The 17679-nt window shown below is 42.9% G+C and overlaps 1 protein-coding gene across 1 annotated transcript in view; it reads left to right on the top strand.

The window, feature by feature from the left end:
- Window positions 1-1992: 1992 nt before the first annotated feature.
- C6H10orf90 (chromosome 6 C10orf90 homolog) overlaps window positions 1993-17679 on the top strand; it is a 63756-nt gene continuing 48069 nt past the window's right edge. Inside the window, exon 1 of the mRNA XM_072340216.1 lies at window positions 1993-2259. Within this exon, the coding sequence (XP_072196317.1) occupies window positions 2094-2259 (166 nt within the window). The 5' untranslated portion in view covers window positions 1993-2093. The remainder of the gene's footprint in view (window positions 2260-17679) is intronic.

Raw genomic sequence — 17679 nt, 5'->3', positions numbered from 1 at the left:
GCCTGAGATATCATTATATACACAGGATGAAGATCAAATTCAGTCTTGGTACATCCTGAGGGGAAATGTTTCAAAGGTCTGAGTTGACCAATATCTGGTTATCTTCTCCTTTTCTGCCCCACCATTCCCTTAGCATTGCACATGTCCTGAAGGACATTTTCAGCACAGGGAAGTAACATTATTTGGGGTGAAAATGTTTTCTGTCCATTGTTAAAAATCCAGCATGGGAAGATGTGACCTCAGCAGCCATCTCTGGATGTGCTGCCTTGAAACTCCACTGCACCTGCAAGATGGATCAAATTCCAGCTCATGCCTGCATCCATCCAGCCAATTACCATAAGTTCTTCTGTCTCTGCTATGGTCTAAAGCTTGTGATCAAAGTCTTCAAAGCCCTGTGTCACTGTATCCTATCTACGTCAGAAACCAAATGAAGCTGTGCTTTTCTCAGCCTGGAATAAAAATGTAAGAGGCAAGAATAAGTTTTAGTGATCAGATTTCAGGCAAAACCAAACAATTTCTTCTATGCCACGTTGTTTTTCTTTCCTGTCTTAAGGACCATGAGAATATGGTGGGAGGAACACGTGTGCAGCTGCGTTACTCCAGAAAGGCTCATCAGCAAACATTGCAAAGGCTGCCATAAGATGTTCATCAGTCGGATCATCATTGCAATGTAATGGCTCTCTGGATGAATCCTGAAATCAGTGCAAAGCTCTTTCATTTAAAGAGTATCAAAATCACTGCACTCACCTGATAGGAAAATATGTGCTGTAGACTTCAGTGAACTACTTGAACACAATGCAATGCAAAGAGCTTAAGGAATCTGTTCTTTTGCTCTCCAGATCTCAAACCTATGCTGCTTTGAGTCTAATAACTTTGTATGATTTGTTTGGTGAAAGCATATCTTCTAGAAAGGCATCTGGGCAATGTGGAGGTCACGAATGCACTCAGCTGATTTTTGTAGTAAGTAATCTCCCCCTCCATTAGAAGCACGTACCTGAGAAATACTTCCACTAGAGGTATTTTCTCTCTGTAAACCCTTTGTACACTGTGGTTGAGTTAACTCTCAGTGCCCTTTTTCGCAGCAAACCAGCTTGAATTGCATGTTTTTAGGACCGTTCTCCTTATTAACCTCAAGTAATTTTGGTGGCTGTTTTCTCTCATTTGCCACTCTCCTATTTGGATAATGCACATATTATGTATCCCATTGGTATGTAAAATCCTAACAGAATATTCCCAATAAAATGCTGAAATCTACTTTTATATATTCCCATAATGTGCTACATACCTACAAAAGTAACTGATAAAAAAACACCACCCTGAGTTGTCTTCAACTATTAATTTTGTGATCCATTATTATTTTCTATTATCATAGATGTACAGATGGTTGGCACTGAGGAATAAAACAGCTCTACAGACTTTAAACTACAAACTTAAACGTCACACTGAAAAACATCACCTTCAAACTCTGCTTCAAAAATGATGCTTCTTTAAGAAGCAGGTTATGCCTTGAAGTTTTTTTCCCCCCCTTATCTCATATTTGGAACAAGGATGTTTGGAAAGCCAGGCGCTGGCTATTTAGCAGTGCAAGGGGTCATTGCTGAAATATGAACACGAATGAATGCGAGCGGCGCACTTGGAGATCTCCTCTTAACTTTGCTTGAGAAGCACTCAGAAACAAAGAGCCCAGCTTCAATATTTAAGTCAAGAGAATGAAACATTCATGTGCTGCAGCGAGATATTGTTGCTGGAGCCGAACGGACGGTGCCTGCCTGCCTGAGCCTGGGAACGCGCAGCAGAATTTATGTGCTGGCTGTAAAACCTGCGTTTAGGGACACAAATTCCCACCAATCGGACTAAATAAATCAGCAGGCCCAGGTTTTATCATCACAGATAACCCTCATTAATCCAGCCAGCTTTTCCCGAAGACAAAGGACAAAATGAATTGCTCCATTTGCGCTGCCTGAGCCGCATGCTAATGCTGGAGGTGGAGGCATGAATAATGCAGGGCACGCAGCCCGGCACGCAGCTCCCGGCTGCCCCTGGCACCGCGCAACAAGTGGCGGCCACCACTCGGCCATCGCCATCGGCACCCAATGTTATCCGGAGGGAGCAAACCTTTGTGCCCGCCCTGTGCCCGGCACAGCCGGGGGGAGCCTGAGCTTCATCCCCATGCAGCATGGACTCGGGAAGCACGGTCGTTTGTAACTCACGTGTACGTGACCCTGAATGACTGCTCTTGGCAGAGAGCAGCACGCTTGGGTAAGTTTGTGCCACTTGCGACGTCTGTCGCCAGCTCTTCCCCGTTTATGGGAACTTTAGCGTGCAGCGTTTTGCCGAGCTGCCTGAAAACAGCGTGAATTCTTTTTGCCTTTGAAATGAGTTAGAGCAGCCCAGGAAGGCGTGCAGTGACTTCAGCTTTACCTATAGGAAATACACGAACAGCGTCTGCAGAGCTGATTGCCGATGGTGCAGTCGAGCCTTCCAAAATTAACTCGTGTTGCTTACATTTTCAAGTCCACTTGACGTGCTGTTAAAATCAGATGTGTTTGTGATCCAAATTGGATTTCTTGCCACCCAAACTGAGACTAATGTAACCCAGTGAGTGTCAAAGTGGGAAACCTGAAAGAATGTTAGTTTCTCTTCATAAGAAATGTTGGTTCCTTGTTCTGAGTGTAAGGTGCACGGCTGCTCTCTTATTCCCAGCTGAATACTTTCCTAATTGGTTTGGGAACAGGAACTGGGACTTCCATGCCATCCTTACCAAGCATTAACTATTCTGTCGTATCATAGGAAGGAGGTTTATATTGCATATATTGGCAGTGATGGAGTAAAGCTAGAGTTGCTGGTACTGTTGACAGTTTTTGCTTTGTTCATCATGATCAGCCCATCTACCTATCATATTCACCTCAATTGTCTGCTGGAGTTTTGTTGATAGCGATGCCATCAGCAGTGCCTGGGAGCTCTCAGGTAACTCACAGTTTGGCACAGTTAAAAAACAGATATAAATAGCCAGCTCCCAGGAGGAGAGGCTGTGAACAGGGGGTATGAACATGAAATGAATGGTAAATATGTTTTGATTGTGGAGCTCTTCCCCTTTATTTCTTAGCTTTTAATTAAACAGTCCAGATTCTGTTGCTGCTACTTTATTTCCTTTGTTTTGATCATAAAAGCATTTTACCCGACATCGAAAAGACAGCCATATTTTGAAGGGAATAAAAAGTGCAGCACGGTGATATCTGGCGTCGGCAGTAATTAAGTGCTGTACCTGTGTTTGAAAAGGTACCAAAAAAGAGGTGAAAACGGGGATGTGTAAACAACAGGAGGTATGCAAACAGTGGATGTAATCCTGCACTCCTTCATCGTGGCAGTAATCCATATTCACGTAGCTAACCCTATTGGTTTCAACAGACATCAGTAGGCGCTGTAGCACGAGGCCCATACTTGTCGAGGAGATAACGGTGTCTGTCCTACCTGGGTGTTCTGTAAGGTAATTTTAGCAACACGGCTTTTAGTGGTGTGTTTGAATGCATTAAAGCGATCGTATTAAATTACACTTTACCAAATGTCGCTTTAGCTTCTGAAAGTATATAAGAGAAAAATGGAATAATGTATTGGAGGTGTCAGTAAGACAGTGCAAACCCAACGTATTTTATTAGAGATGTGCTCACAGTGGAACAGCACTGCTTATCCCAGTGGCTGTAGTTGTAGGCTGCTTTGGTACGTGAGGTTTTGCTTCCTTTCGGTCAGGATACAACTTTAGCATAAGGCCACTGTGACACCTAATTACTTAAAAGCTTTCAGTGCAGTGGGGTTGAGAAGTATAAATAGTCATGAAGCTCTGTGCCACCAACCTGCATTTGGTTTGTGCTGGATGCCAGGGGTGGCAGCGGGGCTCTAAATGTTATCCTACAACCACTGTGGTCACTCCTGAGATATGATGCTCTGCGAATATTCTCTTGTCCTTATCCTGAATGGACCGAAACAGAAATGAAACAAGTATGTAATGGATGATGTTTCCAGCTGATATGCAGAGCTTGCACTTAAGTGAAGCTGTTATTAAGTGCCTGTTGGCTTTTTGTTGGTTGCACTGAGATGTCAAAAATGAATTGATTCTTCTCTGTTTAGCTTCATTCCACAGCATGGCACGTGGCTTTGATGTTTTATATTTGCAAATTAGGTACAGTATGCTCTTAGCATCTATAGGTGTACTATACACACTGCAGGCGATGGTACAAACAGAAAGCAGAAGTTCTCTGCAGCCTGGCAGTGCTCCCTCTGTGTCAGATGCATATTTCTGCTCTTTGTGAGTGGGGACACAGTGGCAGCACATCATGGCTATTCTCTCCAGCTGTGGGTATTGCTGAGGTTCCTGCAGATCCGAGCAGTAAGCAGAAGCTTTAAAGGGCAGGCAGAGGAAATGTTCTAGCTGTTGTTTTGCAGCTGGCTGGGAGCTGATGGCAGAGAAAGCAGAAAGACTGGAAAAGCCAGCGTGTGGCCTGCACCATGTGCAGGTTGAGCAAGGCTGGGAGGGTGGCCCTGGAAAAGACAAGTGCTGGCTACAACACCTGCTTTACCAGCCCCTCGGGTCTGAGCCCCATAGCAAACTCCGTTTGGTGTTTCCTCCAGGTGGGACTTGGGTTAGTGGCATGCAGGACCTTGGGGACAGCAGCACCACGCATGGGAGTGGGGAGCCTTCCCTGGTGGAAGGGTAGAACAGCCCCTGCAGTGTCTCAGTTTGATCTTGATCCTTATCAAAACAACAGAACCACCCTAATGATTGGCTTATAGCTGACCAGTAGTTTCCAAGTGGAAAAGCTGAGCTGGTAAGACTATAATGCATACTAAATGGGACAACAGCATAGATAAAACTACAGTGCATACCAACTCTAAAAGGTCTTTACTTGTCCTCCATCTGTTCTGTTGCTGTAAACCCAGTTCTGTGACTGAAGCAGAACTTGAAGAGCAGCAGCACTTAACTCTGTCTGTGGTCCTGTCCAACCCAAGCTGATATCTCCCCAGGGCATGTTTCAAAGCTGTTCTTTCGTACAACACTGCTGTGGTTTCATGTGGCCATTTGGTCTCTGTCTCTCCAGAGAGGGAGAGGTGGGCAGAGGACAACCGTAATCAAAGCCATGCGTGTGGTCCCCAGCCCAAACCTGCCTCAGATTACAATCGGTGATGTGTAACCTGCATTAATCACAGTCGTGTACGATGGTGTAACGCTTCAGACCCAACTTCCCATGCCATGTAGAATTAATGAAGTGAAAGACTCATCCTCAGCTGCATAGTTCTTGGGGAGTGTGTGCTTCTTCCTCCCAGCGGGCTCATCAGTTAAGGAATTAGCCAGGCTCCTGGGCACTTTCTGTTTTGTGTGCACCCAGTTGTGACACCTGGTGGTGTCCGAGGCAGACTGGATTTATTAAGCAGCAGAGCAGGCAGGGGGCAAGAGAAGAGAGCCACAAAGTCTCTCCCGCTTGACTGCGGATGATGAAATCATTGCAAGCTACAGAAAGAGAAGTTCTGAACCTGGATGTCAACCTTGATGTGCTTAAATGACGACGACAAAAGGTCACACTTAGAGAACTTTCTATTTCACAGCCTTCAAGAACACATACGAGCTCGTCTGTAGTACGCACTGCAGCGCTGTGCTGTGAGTGCAATGAGCTGGAAGAGTGTGTTCATTTTCACTCAGTAGTTGACAGTGGTGCCTTTCAAAACGCTCTGTAGCGTTATCAGCAGTCAATGATGGTGTGCTTTCAAAGGTTAAACTATTTGATTTTTATTCTCATTTGCTTATGCTCAGGGAAGCTGTATGACGAGCATTATTAGTCTCCTTCTAACCATTCCAGTAATGAACGACTGCTGGAAGCTGTTTGATGTTTCCACGGTTTGAGGCATCAGCAGCCCCAGAGAGAGAAATATGTTCTCTTACCACCAAGTCTTTAGCTGTTCCCTGAGTTGATGAAAGAGTTAATCTATTACTGGCAAGATATTCACCACAGTTGTGAGTGAATCTTACAAAGCCTTTTTAGTTGCAGTCCAAACCAAGCAATGGGTGTGAATTCCTCTGAGTAAAACCACGGTGTTCTTCTGTAGCAACCACTTTGTCGTTTTTTGGTGCTTTCCCATCTCTTGGCAGCGCGTTTCAGAGAGCTTTGTTCTTGCTGTGGAATTACAGTTACCATCCTCACTTCTGGCAGGTCTGGCACATGGGAGCCCACCAGGTGTAACCAGCAGGGAAAATCCTGCACAACTGCAGCAATTATAGGATCATAGAATGGCCTGGGTTGAAAAGGACCGCAATGATCATCTGGTTTCAACCCCTGCTATGCGCAGGGTCACCTACCACCAGACCAGGCTGCCCAGAGCCACATCCAGCCTGGCTATTTTTCCCATCTACTTAAAATGCCTTTTTGGATTTATTTCTCCACGTTAATATCATGCTTTTACAAGCAAAGTTCTCGGAATACTTTCTGCGTAGTCGGTTCTTGTTAACAGATCACTTTTCAGGCCGAACTGTTCCCAAAGCAAGGTTTAATCAACAGCCACATGGCTGATTTTTGCTTTACTAAAAGGTGGTTCAGGTGTCAATTCTGCTCATGTGACTGAGTGAATGAAAATGAGACACCCATTGAAATGAAGGTGGGCCACCACCTTTGTTAATAATGCTGGGCAGCATAATGTAACCACCTGAGAACCAGTCTGCAGTGAGGGTCAGTGAAACCTGCAATAGATAGTACAGCATTTCCAAGCACCATTTAAAAAAAGACTTAGAGCAAAGAGATTTCATTCTGTTTCCTACATCTAGAATTGGATATGTATAATACAGCGTATTATATGCTCACGCTGGGTACGACGTGCCATTGAGTGCTCTGTGGATCTCTCTCCCATACAATTCTTTCTATATAGGGTATAATAGCTGTGGGGAGATACGGAACTTAATGGGTGAAAAGAAGAGGCTGCATACCAGAATGGACACAGCGAATTGCTAACTGCTGCTCCAGAAGATTTAGGAGGGTTGCTATGGTTTCTGCTGAAACCTTCCAGCCGCAGAGCAGCCTCTTGCAAGCAGTGCTGATCAGAGGTGTAAGGAAGCACGTTGCACGTGCAGCCCTGGTGTGCCGAGGCAGAGCCCAGCACAGCGCTGGGTGCCACCTCCCACCCTGCCTGTCCTCTGCTTGGAACTCAGTTGATGTAATGAGCATTGAGAACTGCCCAGAGCTACGGGCCTTTGCTTGGTGAATAGTTCAACGCACAGCAGGGGGCTGCTAAAACACCCAAACTGCTTTTTTCCTACCGTGTTCTCCTCTTATCTTGCATTTCTGGATTTCCTAACGCTGAAGTTTTTAGGACAGGCGCTGGTTGCTTCTCCTTTTTTCCCTTCCTTACCCACTCAGTGCCTAGAACAACAGCTCATGACCTAGTTCTGTCTTTTAATTGCTGCTGCAATATGAATTTTATTTCCAGCTAGAGTCCAGATGTATTGAGGATATGGAGCACATGTCAGAGCCGGTGCCATTTATCTTGTAGGCCAGCGTTTCTCAGCCCTTTGAATTCAAGGAGCCCTTAAACTTTCTGAAGAATTCTTAAACCATCATCATATATTTCAGTGTTGTCTGGTGATGAGAAATTGAGATCACAACTGTTAATCTAAATGCTAATATGTATTTTCTTTTACAGCTTTGTTTTCTTGTTCCTTAGCTTTCCACTACAAAAATCAATGTAGATGAACATAAGCATTGGCCTTGCATCCTTCATTGCCTAAGTAAGCCTGGTGACAGGTACTGACAATTGCTAGGAACCCATCTTATAGCTGGGGAACCCAACTTATACGTACTTAATATTTGTTGGCATCCTGTCATAACCATTTGTAATGACTTTTGGACATCAGTGGTACGAGAAGAGTGGGTCAGTTCTGCAGGATATTTGATCTCACAGAGATCATAACTTTATGCACAAGGCAATAGTTTAGCGTGCTCAAAAGAAATACTTTTTGGAACAGCTTCAGCTTTGTTCACTTAAAGGATCTCAGCTTTTATGTACTTCTCTGTGTTGTAGAACAAACACTGGCTGCATTTAGTACTTTCTAAATATCCCATGGATTTCCTCTATCAGCTGACATTTAACTGTTGAACTTAGTGAAGATTTCCCTCCTCTCCTCCACTGAGATGTATAGAGAAGGCAAGTTATCAATATGCCTTCCACAGATTACTCCAGAAAAGGCTTAATTTTAATCATTCAGTGATTGCAGCTTGGACAGATGCGGGAATCCTTTGGGAGGCACATATGAAAACATACGCTGTTTTATGTTAGATTATATCTCGAAATGCTGGGATACACTGTATTCAATCAGCACATAACTTTAATTGTTCCTATTAAGGAAATGGCAACATGGAAAAATAACAGCAGCTCCTGATGTACACATAAGGATGCCTGACCCAAAACTTGAACACAGCAGGCATAGAGGAGCATTTATTTGCATTATGCCAGTGGATGTAGAATGTGGAGGAGACTAAGTGATACCTAGAAGAGGCAGAGGAAGAGCAAAAGGCTCAAAGAGGCACTGAAAACATGGCTGGGACAAGCCCAAGGATGGGTAATGCATGCACACGTCTGGGCTGAGCATCACCTTTGAGATGACAGGGAGGAGAGTCCTCACCTTCATCATCACAGTATCCGTTTACCCCAAATCCACCTGCCAGACACTGATGTTCTCTGTCTGCTGCCAAGCAGAGGTTTAAAAGAATCACATCCACTTCAAATTGTTACCAGAGTGATGTATTGTAGGCACAATGTGTAATGCAACTTATTCTCACAGTGGATATAACATTGCTGCCGTATGTTATCAGTGATTTTTGATGCACAATGCAGCTATATTTAATAAGCCAACTAAAATGCATTTCCTGCCAAGCGGATCATAGAATGGCCTGGGTTGAAAAGGACCACAATGTTCATCCAGTTCCAACCCCCTGCTGTGTGCAGGGCTGCCAACCAGCAGCCCAGGCTGCCCAGAGCCACATCCAGCCTGGCCTTGAATGCCTGCAGGGATGGGGCATCCACAGCCTCCTTGGGCAAAGGATGGGATGGTGAGCAGGAAGGGAAAATCACCTTCTTGGAGAGATGCCTTATATCAGAGTGAATAAAAAAAGCAAACAGTACAATTTAAGACAGAAATTTAGTACATTAATCCCTGAGATCCCCTCCGAAGCTGTGGTATCCTGTGGCTCTCAGAATACAAACCAGCCATCTAGCTGTAAAAGAAATCTCTCTGAAAGGAAACAATAATGCTATCACAGTTTAGGAAAACATTAAGTGAGGAAAGGACAGTGAGCAGTGGGCTTGTCCTTCATCCAGGGTGAGACTGCCCTTCCAAACATCCCAGCTGGTATGTGGTTACCACAGAACGACTTGGCCTTAATCACATGTTCCTGTACTGCCTGGGTCTCCAGCTTGCTCTCTGCCTTGCATCTAAATTCTCTTTCATTACTTTGAATGTTGCTTCCCTTCCCCTTTGTGCTCCTCATGTAGCAGCAGTGTTGTAGCTTGTTTTCGGAACCCCGCAATAATATTTCTTTAATTTGTTGTTGTTCTGGTGCCCAACACTTCCTGTACATACACAGCTCCCCTCGGACTCAAGAGCCTCTTTGCAGTACATGCATCTTCAACAGTTTATTTTAATCAGGGCCCCTGGAATTCTGTAATACTTCAGGCCAATTTCTACAGTAAATTGAGCGCATTCAGCACAACCAAATGCAGCCAGTGATCAGACATAACTGCCAACAGTTTCACACCTTCACTACGGAATCCTTGCTTGACTCCATGTTCCTGGAAACCCATTTTTGCCATCACTGTTTCCAGCAGGAATCTCTCAGTTGCTAGGGAATGGAATTCTCTATGCACTTCCACATGAAATATTTTTAGCTTGTAGTAGAGAATTACCCATCCAGTGCTCTGGTTAATATTAAAATGGAAGGACCAGAGTGAGTACAGCAAGAAGCAAATCTCTAGAGGCCCAGAGACCAGGTTTGATACAGGCACTATCCAGGCATTCAGAATATGACTCGGGTCTGTGTCTGCTGCATTTACTTGGAGCTCTGACAATTACAGGCTGTCACAGGAGACTTTCACTTCTACTCCTGACTCAATTACCAAGTCTTATGCTTCTTGTAATATTACCATTGCTGTAAATAAAGTCAAATTCATTTTCTTTTTTCTTTGCTCTCGTAAGGAAAAAAAAAAAAAGAAGTGGCTGACTTCTAGCAGCTAGCATCAAACTGAACCCAAACCTCCAAGGACCTCTTGGCTGCATGAGAACTAAATATATTTTCAGTAAAATTGCGATTATCAATGCAATGAGTTCAAGAAGCAAAATCTCCTGTATTTACTGTTGCATGGTAACAACAATGAAAAGATGGTAGTAAATATCCAAAAGGTTATTTACAGGAAAAACTCACTCATATGGAAGCCTTCAATCTTCTAAGAAACACTGAAACAATCTCTACCAGGGAGCCATCTCCAAGAGATGCTGCCTTAGTGGTGGTCAGCCCTTAAATGAGGTCTAGAGGAGGTGGAGTCAAACTCCACCCCTTCCGGGAGCACAGCTACATTACTCTCACCTGTGCTCCCACAGCTGACCCAACACTTGCCTCAGCTGATCAATCAGAGGTTCAGGCTGTGATTACCAATTTCCCATACAACTGTTCACTCCCAAATTCTCACTAGATCACCTAGATACCCCTTAAAATGTTACAGATGAGAATCCATAGTAAACACAATGCTTTAGTATACCTTCAAATCACACAGAATGTTACTGTGCTTTCCATAATGCATTCTTCTTTGCTTGCGGTCTAGCACTTGTCTTCCTTTTTGGCTGTTACTGCATGTTAAAAAGATGTTTACATTAAGTTGCTCGTGACTCCTGGTCTTTTTCTTAAGTGATTAGTTGATTGCAGCCCAATAATGTTCGAGTAGTTCAAATTAGTTCTTGCACTTCGTGTTTGCAGTGATCTGAGCCTGTCTATATACAACTTCTGAATTGCACCCAATTCCAGGACTCATTAAGACTGCACATGTCAGGCAGGCCACAATTCCAGCGTATGCTCTTGTGTTTTCAGCTGGGACTGCCAAAGCTGACTGCAGAAGGAGCATCTATGGGGGATCATCCTTGGAGGTGCTCTCCTTGTGAATGAAAGCCCACTGAGCCTGAGATTCCCAAACTGTGAAGTGCACACAGTAGCACTATTAGAATATTTTAAGGGTTGCTCTCCTATATCTTTATCTTGTCCTTACCATATCGCTATGGTTTTAGCAGCAAAACCCTTCCAGCTCAGCTGGGCTTCCCTATCTCAGGCACTTAACCTGACCAGCTGCAGAGCATTAGAGTTGATACTTTAAGAGGCAGGACTGGGTTCCCCTTCTTGATATCAAGGGGGGTTTCGAAGACTAAGGTGGGGAGACAAGAAGGTAGGAAGTGTTTTGAGGTCTTAGGTAAGAGGTATACATACAGGTACACATGAGCTTCTGGGTCACAGAGCCTTTATTTTTCTTCAATTGATTTAATCTAGGGTGATAATGCAATGTTTTCCAACAAGATGGAATCCCCATACAACAAATATGGTTTTCCAAGCCAGGATATATTTGGTGTTATAAGACTTGGTCCCACCAGCCTGGACTGCTGCTCTAGGTTCTTACTTTTCTTAATCTACTTTATTACTTTTTGTAGTGCAAAATTCATAAGCAACCCTTGGAGCAAAGACTTCCTTTTAGTGGTGGGTTGCCTCTCCTAGTGCTTTCTTTCTCTTGCCCTTAGAACCTTGTGTTGTTTTACCTGAAAAACTCTTTTTACAGAGAAAATAAACTTCTGAAGCTCAGATCAGGAGTCCATCTGCTGTTTGCTTAGCCCCTTTAATGAATCATTTACTTTAATACAGAGAAACTAGCTGAGCCACCAGGCACAGAGGACTTGTTTTGGGCTGTGGATCCATGGCTGCAGCTCACAGGTAGGGTTAGAAACTGGGGGAAAGGCTTCAGCATGGCCCTGGGATGTAGAATTGAGGTGTGGTGGTGAGAGGGAGCTGTACAAGAGGACGACTACTACATGAAGATGAATCTTCCTCAAAGGCAATGGCTCTACATAGACATCCAGCTCTGCTATGGGCTGCTGTGGGCTACGCATAGATATGCCAAGATCCACCAAAATTCAAATAGAAAATGCTGTATTTATATGGAGATTTCACCCAGGTTCTGCTGCTTCACGGTAAGTGCTGGTGGGGAAGAGGTGAAGTCTGTGGGCAAGCGGGGCTATCAGTGATGCTTCATACTAAGAGGGCTCATTAACTCCACAGTGCCATTTGTGAAGATGAAAAGTCATCTTTTCACAGTGTGGAAATTTTAACTGTGCCCTGGCTAAAGATTACCTTAACCTGCTATAAATTGAGCTGTTTCACTAATTGGTTTCTTGGTTCATTAACCAAATTGCGTGTATGAGGGAAATGGAAAAAGCTCAGAATGAATTTCCCTTGCAATTCTTAATTTAAATGGTGAATAATAATCACATATTGAACAAAATACATTATGTGAGTTGCAGCGATGGAGTTAATTTTGTTACTTTGAGATGTTTTGCCACCCATAAAGCTTCCTGGGAAAATGATCCTCAGCTCGTTCTGCACTGTGTGATACCAGCAAGTCACTACAGTATAATGTAGTTATGTCCAATTTCATATAGAAACACTTTGTCATGGGAAGTCCCTCCTCATATATTGTTTGAAGTAATGAGATAACAGAGATAAACAGTAACAAACTTAAAGTCAGCTTTACTGTAATTAGTGCTAGTTCTGTATTTCCACTGTCAGTAGTGAAGTAAGGAAAATAGGATGTGTCCTTGGTTTGCTCTTTCCAATGCAGTGCACACAGCTAAAAATCAAAGATTAACTCTGAGCAGCTAAAACGAACAAATCCAACTAATTCATCAAAGCAAACACTGCAGAATTTAATCTGTTTTATGAATTTTCTGCCATTGATTGTTACGGCATGGTTGGGGCACAGGAGGTCATTTGTGAGCACTGAATTGCTGGTTGTGTGACAGTAAAAAAAGAGAAAGGTTACATTATAGAAGATGCTAGAAGCAATTTTTGGAAGACAAATGTATATCATCTAAATTAATGACAGCAAACCTCCAATTAGCTGAACGTTGATGCAGAATTACAGCTTTATAAGGTAAATACATGTTTTCTCAAGCCAAAGGGTTGAGTAAGAAAATATTTAGCTTGCAAGCTGTAATAGGGTTATAGGTAGATGTACGTTTTCTGTGACTCGGGGCACGCTGACCTCATTGCTGACAAATCTTTACAATAACTGCGTTACTGCTTCCAAGCAGCCATAGAGACAATGCCATTTATGACCCCGTTCTCTGGAGTATCCCCCTGTTATAGCGGAGGGCAAAAATCCTGAATGTGCTGCTTTGTTTTTCAACAAACAGCTTTTGTGGTAGAACAGAGGTTTCTTCTTCTTGGCTCAGTTTATGCAGTTTTGGCACAAACACATTTAAGGTGGGACCTCTACACTTATTTTATGTAGTTTACTTTATTGAGTGCTACTGAAAATGTACGTCAAGGCTGCCCTCGCTCCTTTTGCGATTTAGACCACTAGAATACTGGAATTATGGAGTTATTGGGACAGTTTACTCTGTGCAGATGTTAAAATTTTCATGCAGGTTGCTTTTATGTGAAAGGTGGGGTAGTTTCTCAAATGCTTCCTCCTGCAGTAAAACACTGCATTTGCTGGCATTCGTGAATGCTTGCAGTTTACCTTTTGGCTGTGTGTAGGAGTCTGAAGTCTTTATGACCTTGAATATTAACAAGGAAAAGATCTCGTTTGAAAACCAACCAGCAAAAAAAGCCACTTTGGCATTTTCTGTTAAGGTCTTCTCCACTTCCTATGCTGGAGCACACAGTTCAGCCCCTTGGATATTTCTAAACGGCATCCATAGTGTCTCTTATAGAGGCACAGTGATGGGAACATACCCAATGCTAGGTCAGATCCAGTTACATCTTGATCTTAATTCTGGCCAAAAAATTGAGGGCAGAGAATACTGCGTCCTTCTTGGCAAACCATCCCGGCTTCCTCAGCCAGGGATCTTCCTGAGCTCAGAGCAGCCTCTCCTCAGTCTTAATTAATGCCAAGGCTGGACTTACCCTCCATAAACTCGCCTAATTGCTTTTTGTGAGAATTTGTGCTCTACAACATTGGGTTTGTCTCATTTAGGTTCACGATTTAATGGTGTTGTGTAGAAAAAAAAAACATCTTCCAATGTTCGTGTTAACCAATCTGCCTCTCCCTGAGCATCTTTGGAAAGCTGATTGTGATTTTTATTATTTTTGGTTTTAGATCTCTATCGTATCACTCTTTCTCTGACAATGCCCAACTTATTAGTCTCTTAAGGTTTTTCAGCAGTCATCCCTTTCCTGGGCCATTCTGGGTCAGTATTGTTCTTAACGTGCTTCTGTTTTAGCATGGACATTGAGTTGAAGGAGTTGTTGAAGTACATTTTGCTTATTTATGTTGCTTACTGTATATTTCCCTTGTTCTTGGCTCTGCTCTTTTATCAGCCTGGTCTTCTGCCATTTCTCTATAATTCATACTATGTTGGTGGTGTTTTTTTTTTTCACAGTGTCCTCTGATTAATCTTCATCCCATCATATTTCTGAGATGGCCATGATATCATTACCTCCCCACCCCTCTTTTTAAAAATAAACAGGCATTGTGGATAATTCAGTTCTTCTATACCAAAAAGAACTCGCAGAATATTGCTTTGGTTGCTGTTTTTATTCTGCACGTGTTGACTATTTTTTTACAACTTACTTATTTGAACCCATGGAATTCAATGACACACCTTTGCTTCCTGTGCCCTTCCATGTCAGATGCCATTGTGTCAAACCGCTCCTCTGCTGCTGTCTGTCACACAGCAACCTGTAACAGAACATGGCAAAGGCTTTCCAGCCAATACCACCGACACCCGCCTCTGATCCTGTGGGCCAAGATAGTAACATAGGAGGTATTACTTTCAGAGCAGCCCTTGTATCCACATCAACTATTCTGCAGATTTTACTGGGAGGAAGAGGGAAGGACAGTCATTCATTGAATGGAAGCTCTTACCTTTAGGGGCGTTAGGTGTGCTGTCCTATTCTGTTGTGAATGGAGCCACGTGTTCCTTGCAGACCTCCTTGGTCCCTGAAGTTTTCTCAGGGACTGCTCTGTTGGGGAGGGATTATTTTTATTATTATTTTTTGTTTAATGAAGACTCTTGTCCTGCTCCGTACCCCGTAGTCTCCCATCCTGTCTCTGATAACGCTCTTGTTCTGAAGACTCAGAGTTGTATTTTCAACCCACGTAATCAAAGACAAATATATATACGTTTCTTGACCCAGATCAGAGGCTAGACACCAACCTGCCTTTTCCTTAATATGTTTTTTCTTGCTTTGATCCCCACTGATGTTTATTTTACATTTATAGCAATCTCCAAGACATTTAGCAAAGGCTTTGGATATAAGGTGAATTCCAAAATCCATAGCTTCTCATAACATGGTTTTGAACTGAAATCCTCTTGAAAGGTCACTTGAAGTTTTGAAATGCTTGAGCACTTAGATTGTTGTTGACTTTTCTAATGGTGATTGACTAGCCAGCAAGCTCTTCTACTGGAAACAGCGTAAGTGTATTTTGTATTTTCTTTTCTTGCAAAACCCACTGAAATTCACCCAGAGGGTGGTGACGCACTGGAACAGGTTGCCCAAGGAGGCTGTGGATGCCCCATCCCTGCAGGCATTCAAGGCCAGGCTGGATGTGGCTCTGGGCAGCCTGGTGTGGTGGTTGGTGACCCTGCACATAGCAGGGGGTCGAAACTAGATGAGCACTGTGGGCCTTTTCAACCCAGGCCATTCTGTGATTCTATTAAATTCTGTAATATTGGTACTGGTACAACTACAGTATGTGCAGATGGGTGCTCATGGAGATGACATATGTATTGAGGCTAAATAGTTTAGAAACAGTTGTCTATGGAAGAAATCACTTTGTATGCACGCATTGTAGTTAAAACACTATATCTAAATGTTTGATGACTGATTCATTTTCACAGAAGACAGGCATGGCAGCATTTAAGTTACAGTAGCTGTGTGCATCCCCAGTGTCGTCCCGTAGTGACTTTATCATTGGCAGCTTGTTTGTACGCGGCTTTCAAGTGAATTCGCTTGCTCATCATCCTAATTACGTGGTTTTTAGCTGTGCAGTTGACTGTGGATGTGTTGTATGGGATAATTAATTCATAGCTCGAGTCTTGGTTTGATATCCTTTCACCAAATCTGGCTGAAATAAGGATTACTCAATTCGTGGTTCTACAGGTAATCCCAAATAACACATAATTTTACAGACATTTCTGATAGGTTAAAACACTGAATTGACTTAAGGAGTGGGTAGGGGGAGAGGGGGGGAAGTATTACCATGTAGCTAAATCCTTCAATATTATTTCAGTGTTGATCTATGTGTGCATTTGATGCAGTTCTAATTAGTCTCCTTTAAGCAGCATGATGAAGTGTGTAAATTTTCATGTGTCATCTTGGTTAGTGTTTTCTCTTTGAAATCAGTACGTCTCTGCTGCTCTGCTTTTAGCTTGTCCTTAAAATACTTTCCCGTTTAGCTTCCAGGCTTTGCATTGAAAAAATGCAGAGTACTGAGTTATGGTAGGGAAATGTTAATATTGGGTGGTGACTTTTTTCTTGGGAGGAGATAAATCGTGTCAATAAAGCAGTCATTGCTCAAAAGTTAACTTTGGGTTTTTGGTTTCTCCAGTACAAAATGCTAAGTCTGGTCATGAAAATGGACCATCAGAAGCACTTTTGGGAACTCCGAGGCAAAAATGAAACAGGTCTGTGTGTCCCTCTGAGAAACACCTCGAGTCTGGCTTTTGTAATGAGTGATTTTTAAAGAAAAAATGAATTCTGTGTCCTTTCTGGCAGTGAATTATCTTTATTCAAGGCAATCAGCGTTTATTGTGATTTCTGCATTTGGAGAAGCAGATTTTAAGAAACCCACTATTTTGAACTTTCTGGTGTTGGCCACAATTAGATAAATCCTTATCCTTTGAAGAACGTTTAATAGCTCTTTTTATGTTCATATTAAATGTGCTGCGGTACTCTCTAGTTTTGTACCATCTTCTACTTGGCAGCCACAGAGTAGCTGTTTACTCACTGTCTTCTGATTAATTCTCTTGCTATTCCAGCATGTAATATACCTCATTTGTTTAGAGAAAGGGAATACATTTCATATTTAAAAACCCTTTTAGTGCAGTTACTGCATCTTTGCAGATTTAATTAGGTCTCAGTCCCTTCCAAATCACGCAAGTCAAAGGTCCCGTCTTACTTGTCCCTGGGGCATCGTTACAGAATGTCCCCAGATGGAGTCTAGTTTCTAACTGATGACTTTACCATATAGGGGCTAATTATTTCTAATCTTACACATTGATGGGACTGTATTTTATATCTCTGAGCCACTGGAACTGTTAACTGCCAAATTATCCTCCACTGTAATATGCGGGTTATGTCTCCATAAAATGGACTGACTTCACAAATGACAATCCCTTCCTACCAGGCTCTTGCATTTTGAGCCGTAATTATCTCTGGCACACAGCTC

The sequence above is a fragment of the Excalfactoria chinensis genome, chromosome 6, assembly GCF_039878825.1.
Source record: "Excalfactoria chinensis isolate bCotChi1 chromosome 6, bCotChi1.hap2, whole genome shotgun sequence".
Taxonomy (NCBI): Eukaryota; Metazoa; Chordata; class Aves; order Galliformes; family Phasianidae; genus Excalfactoria; species Excalfactoria chinensis.
The sequence above is the reverse complement of the archived record's forward strand: the minus strand, read 5'-3'. Positions and strand labels throughout refer to the sequence as shown.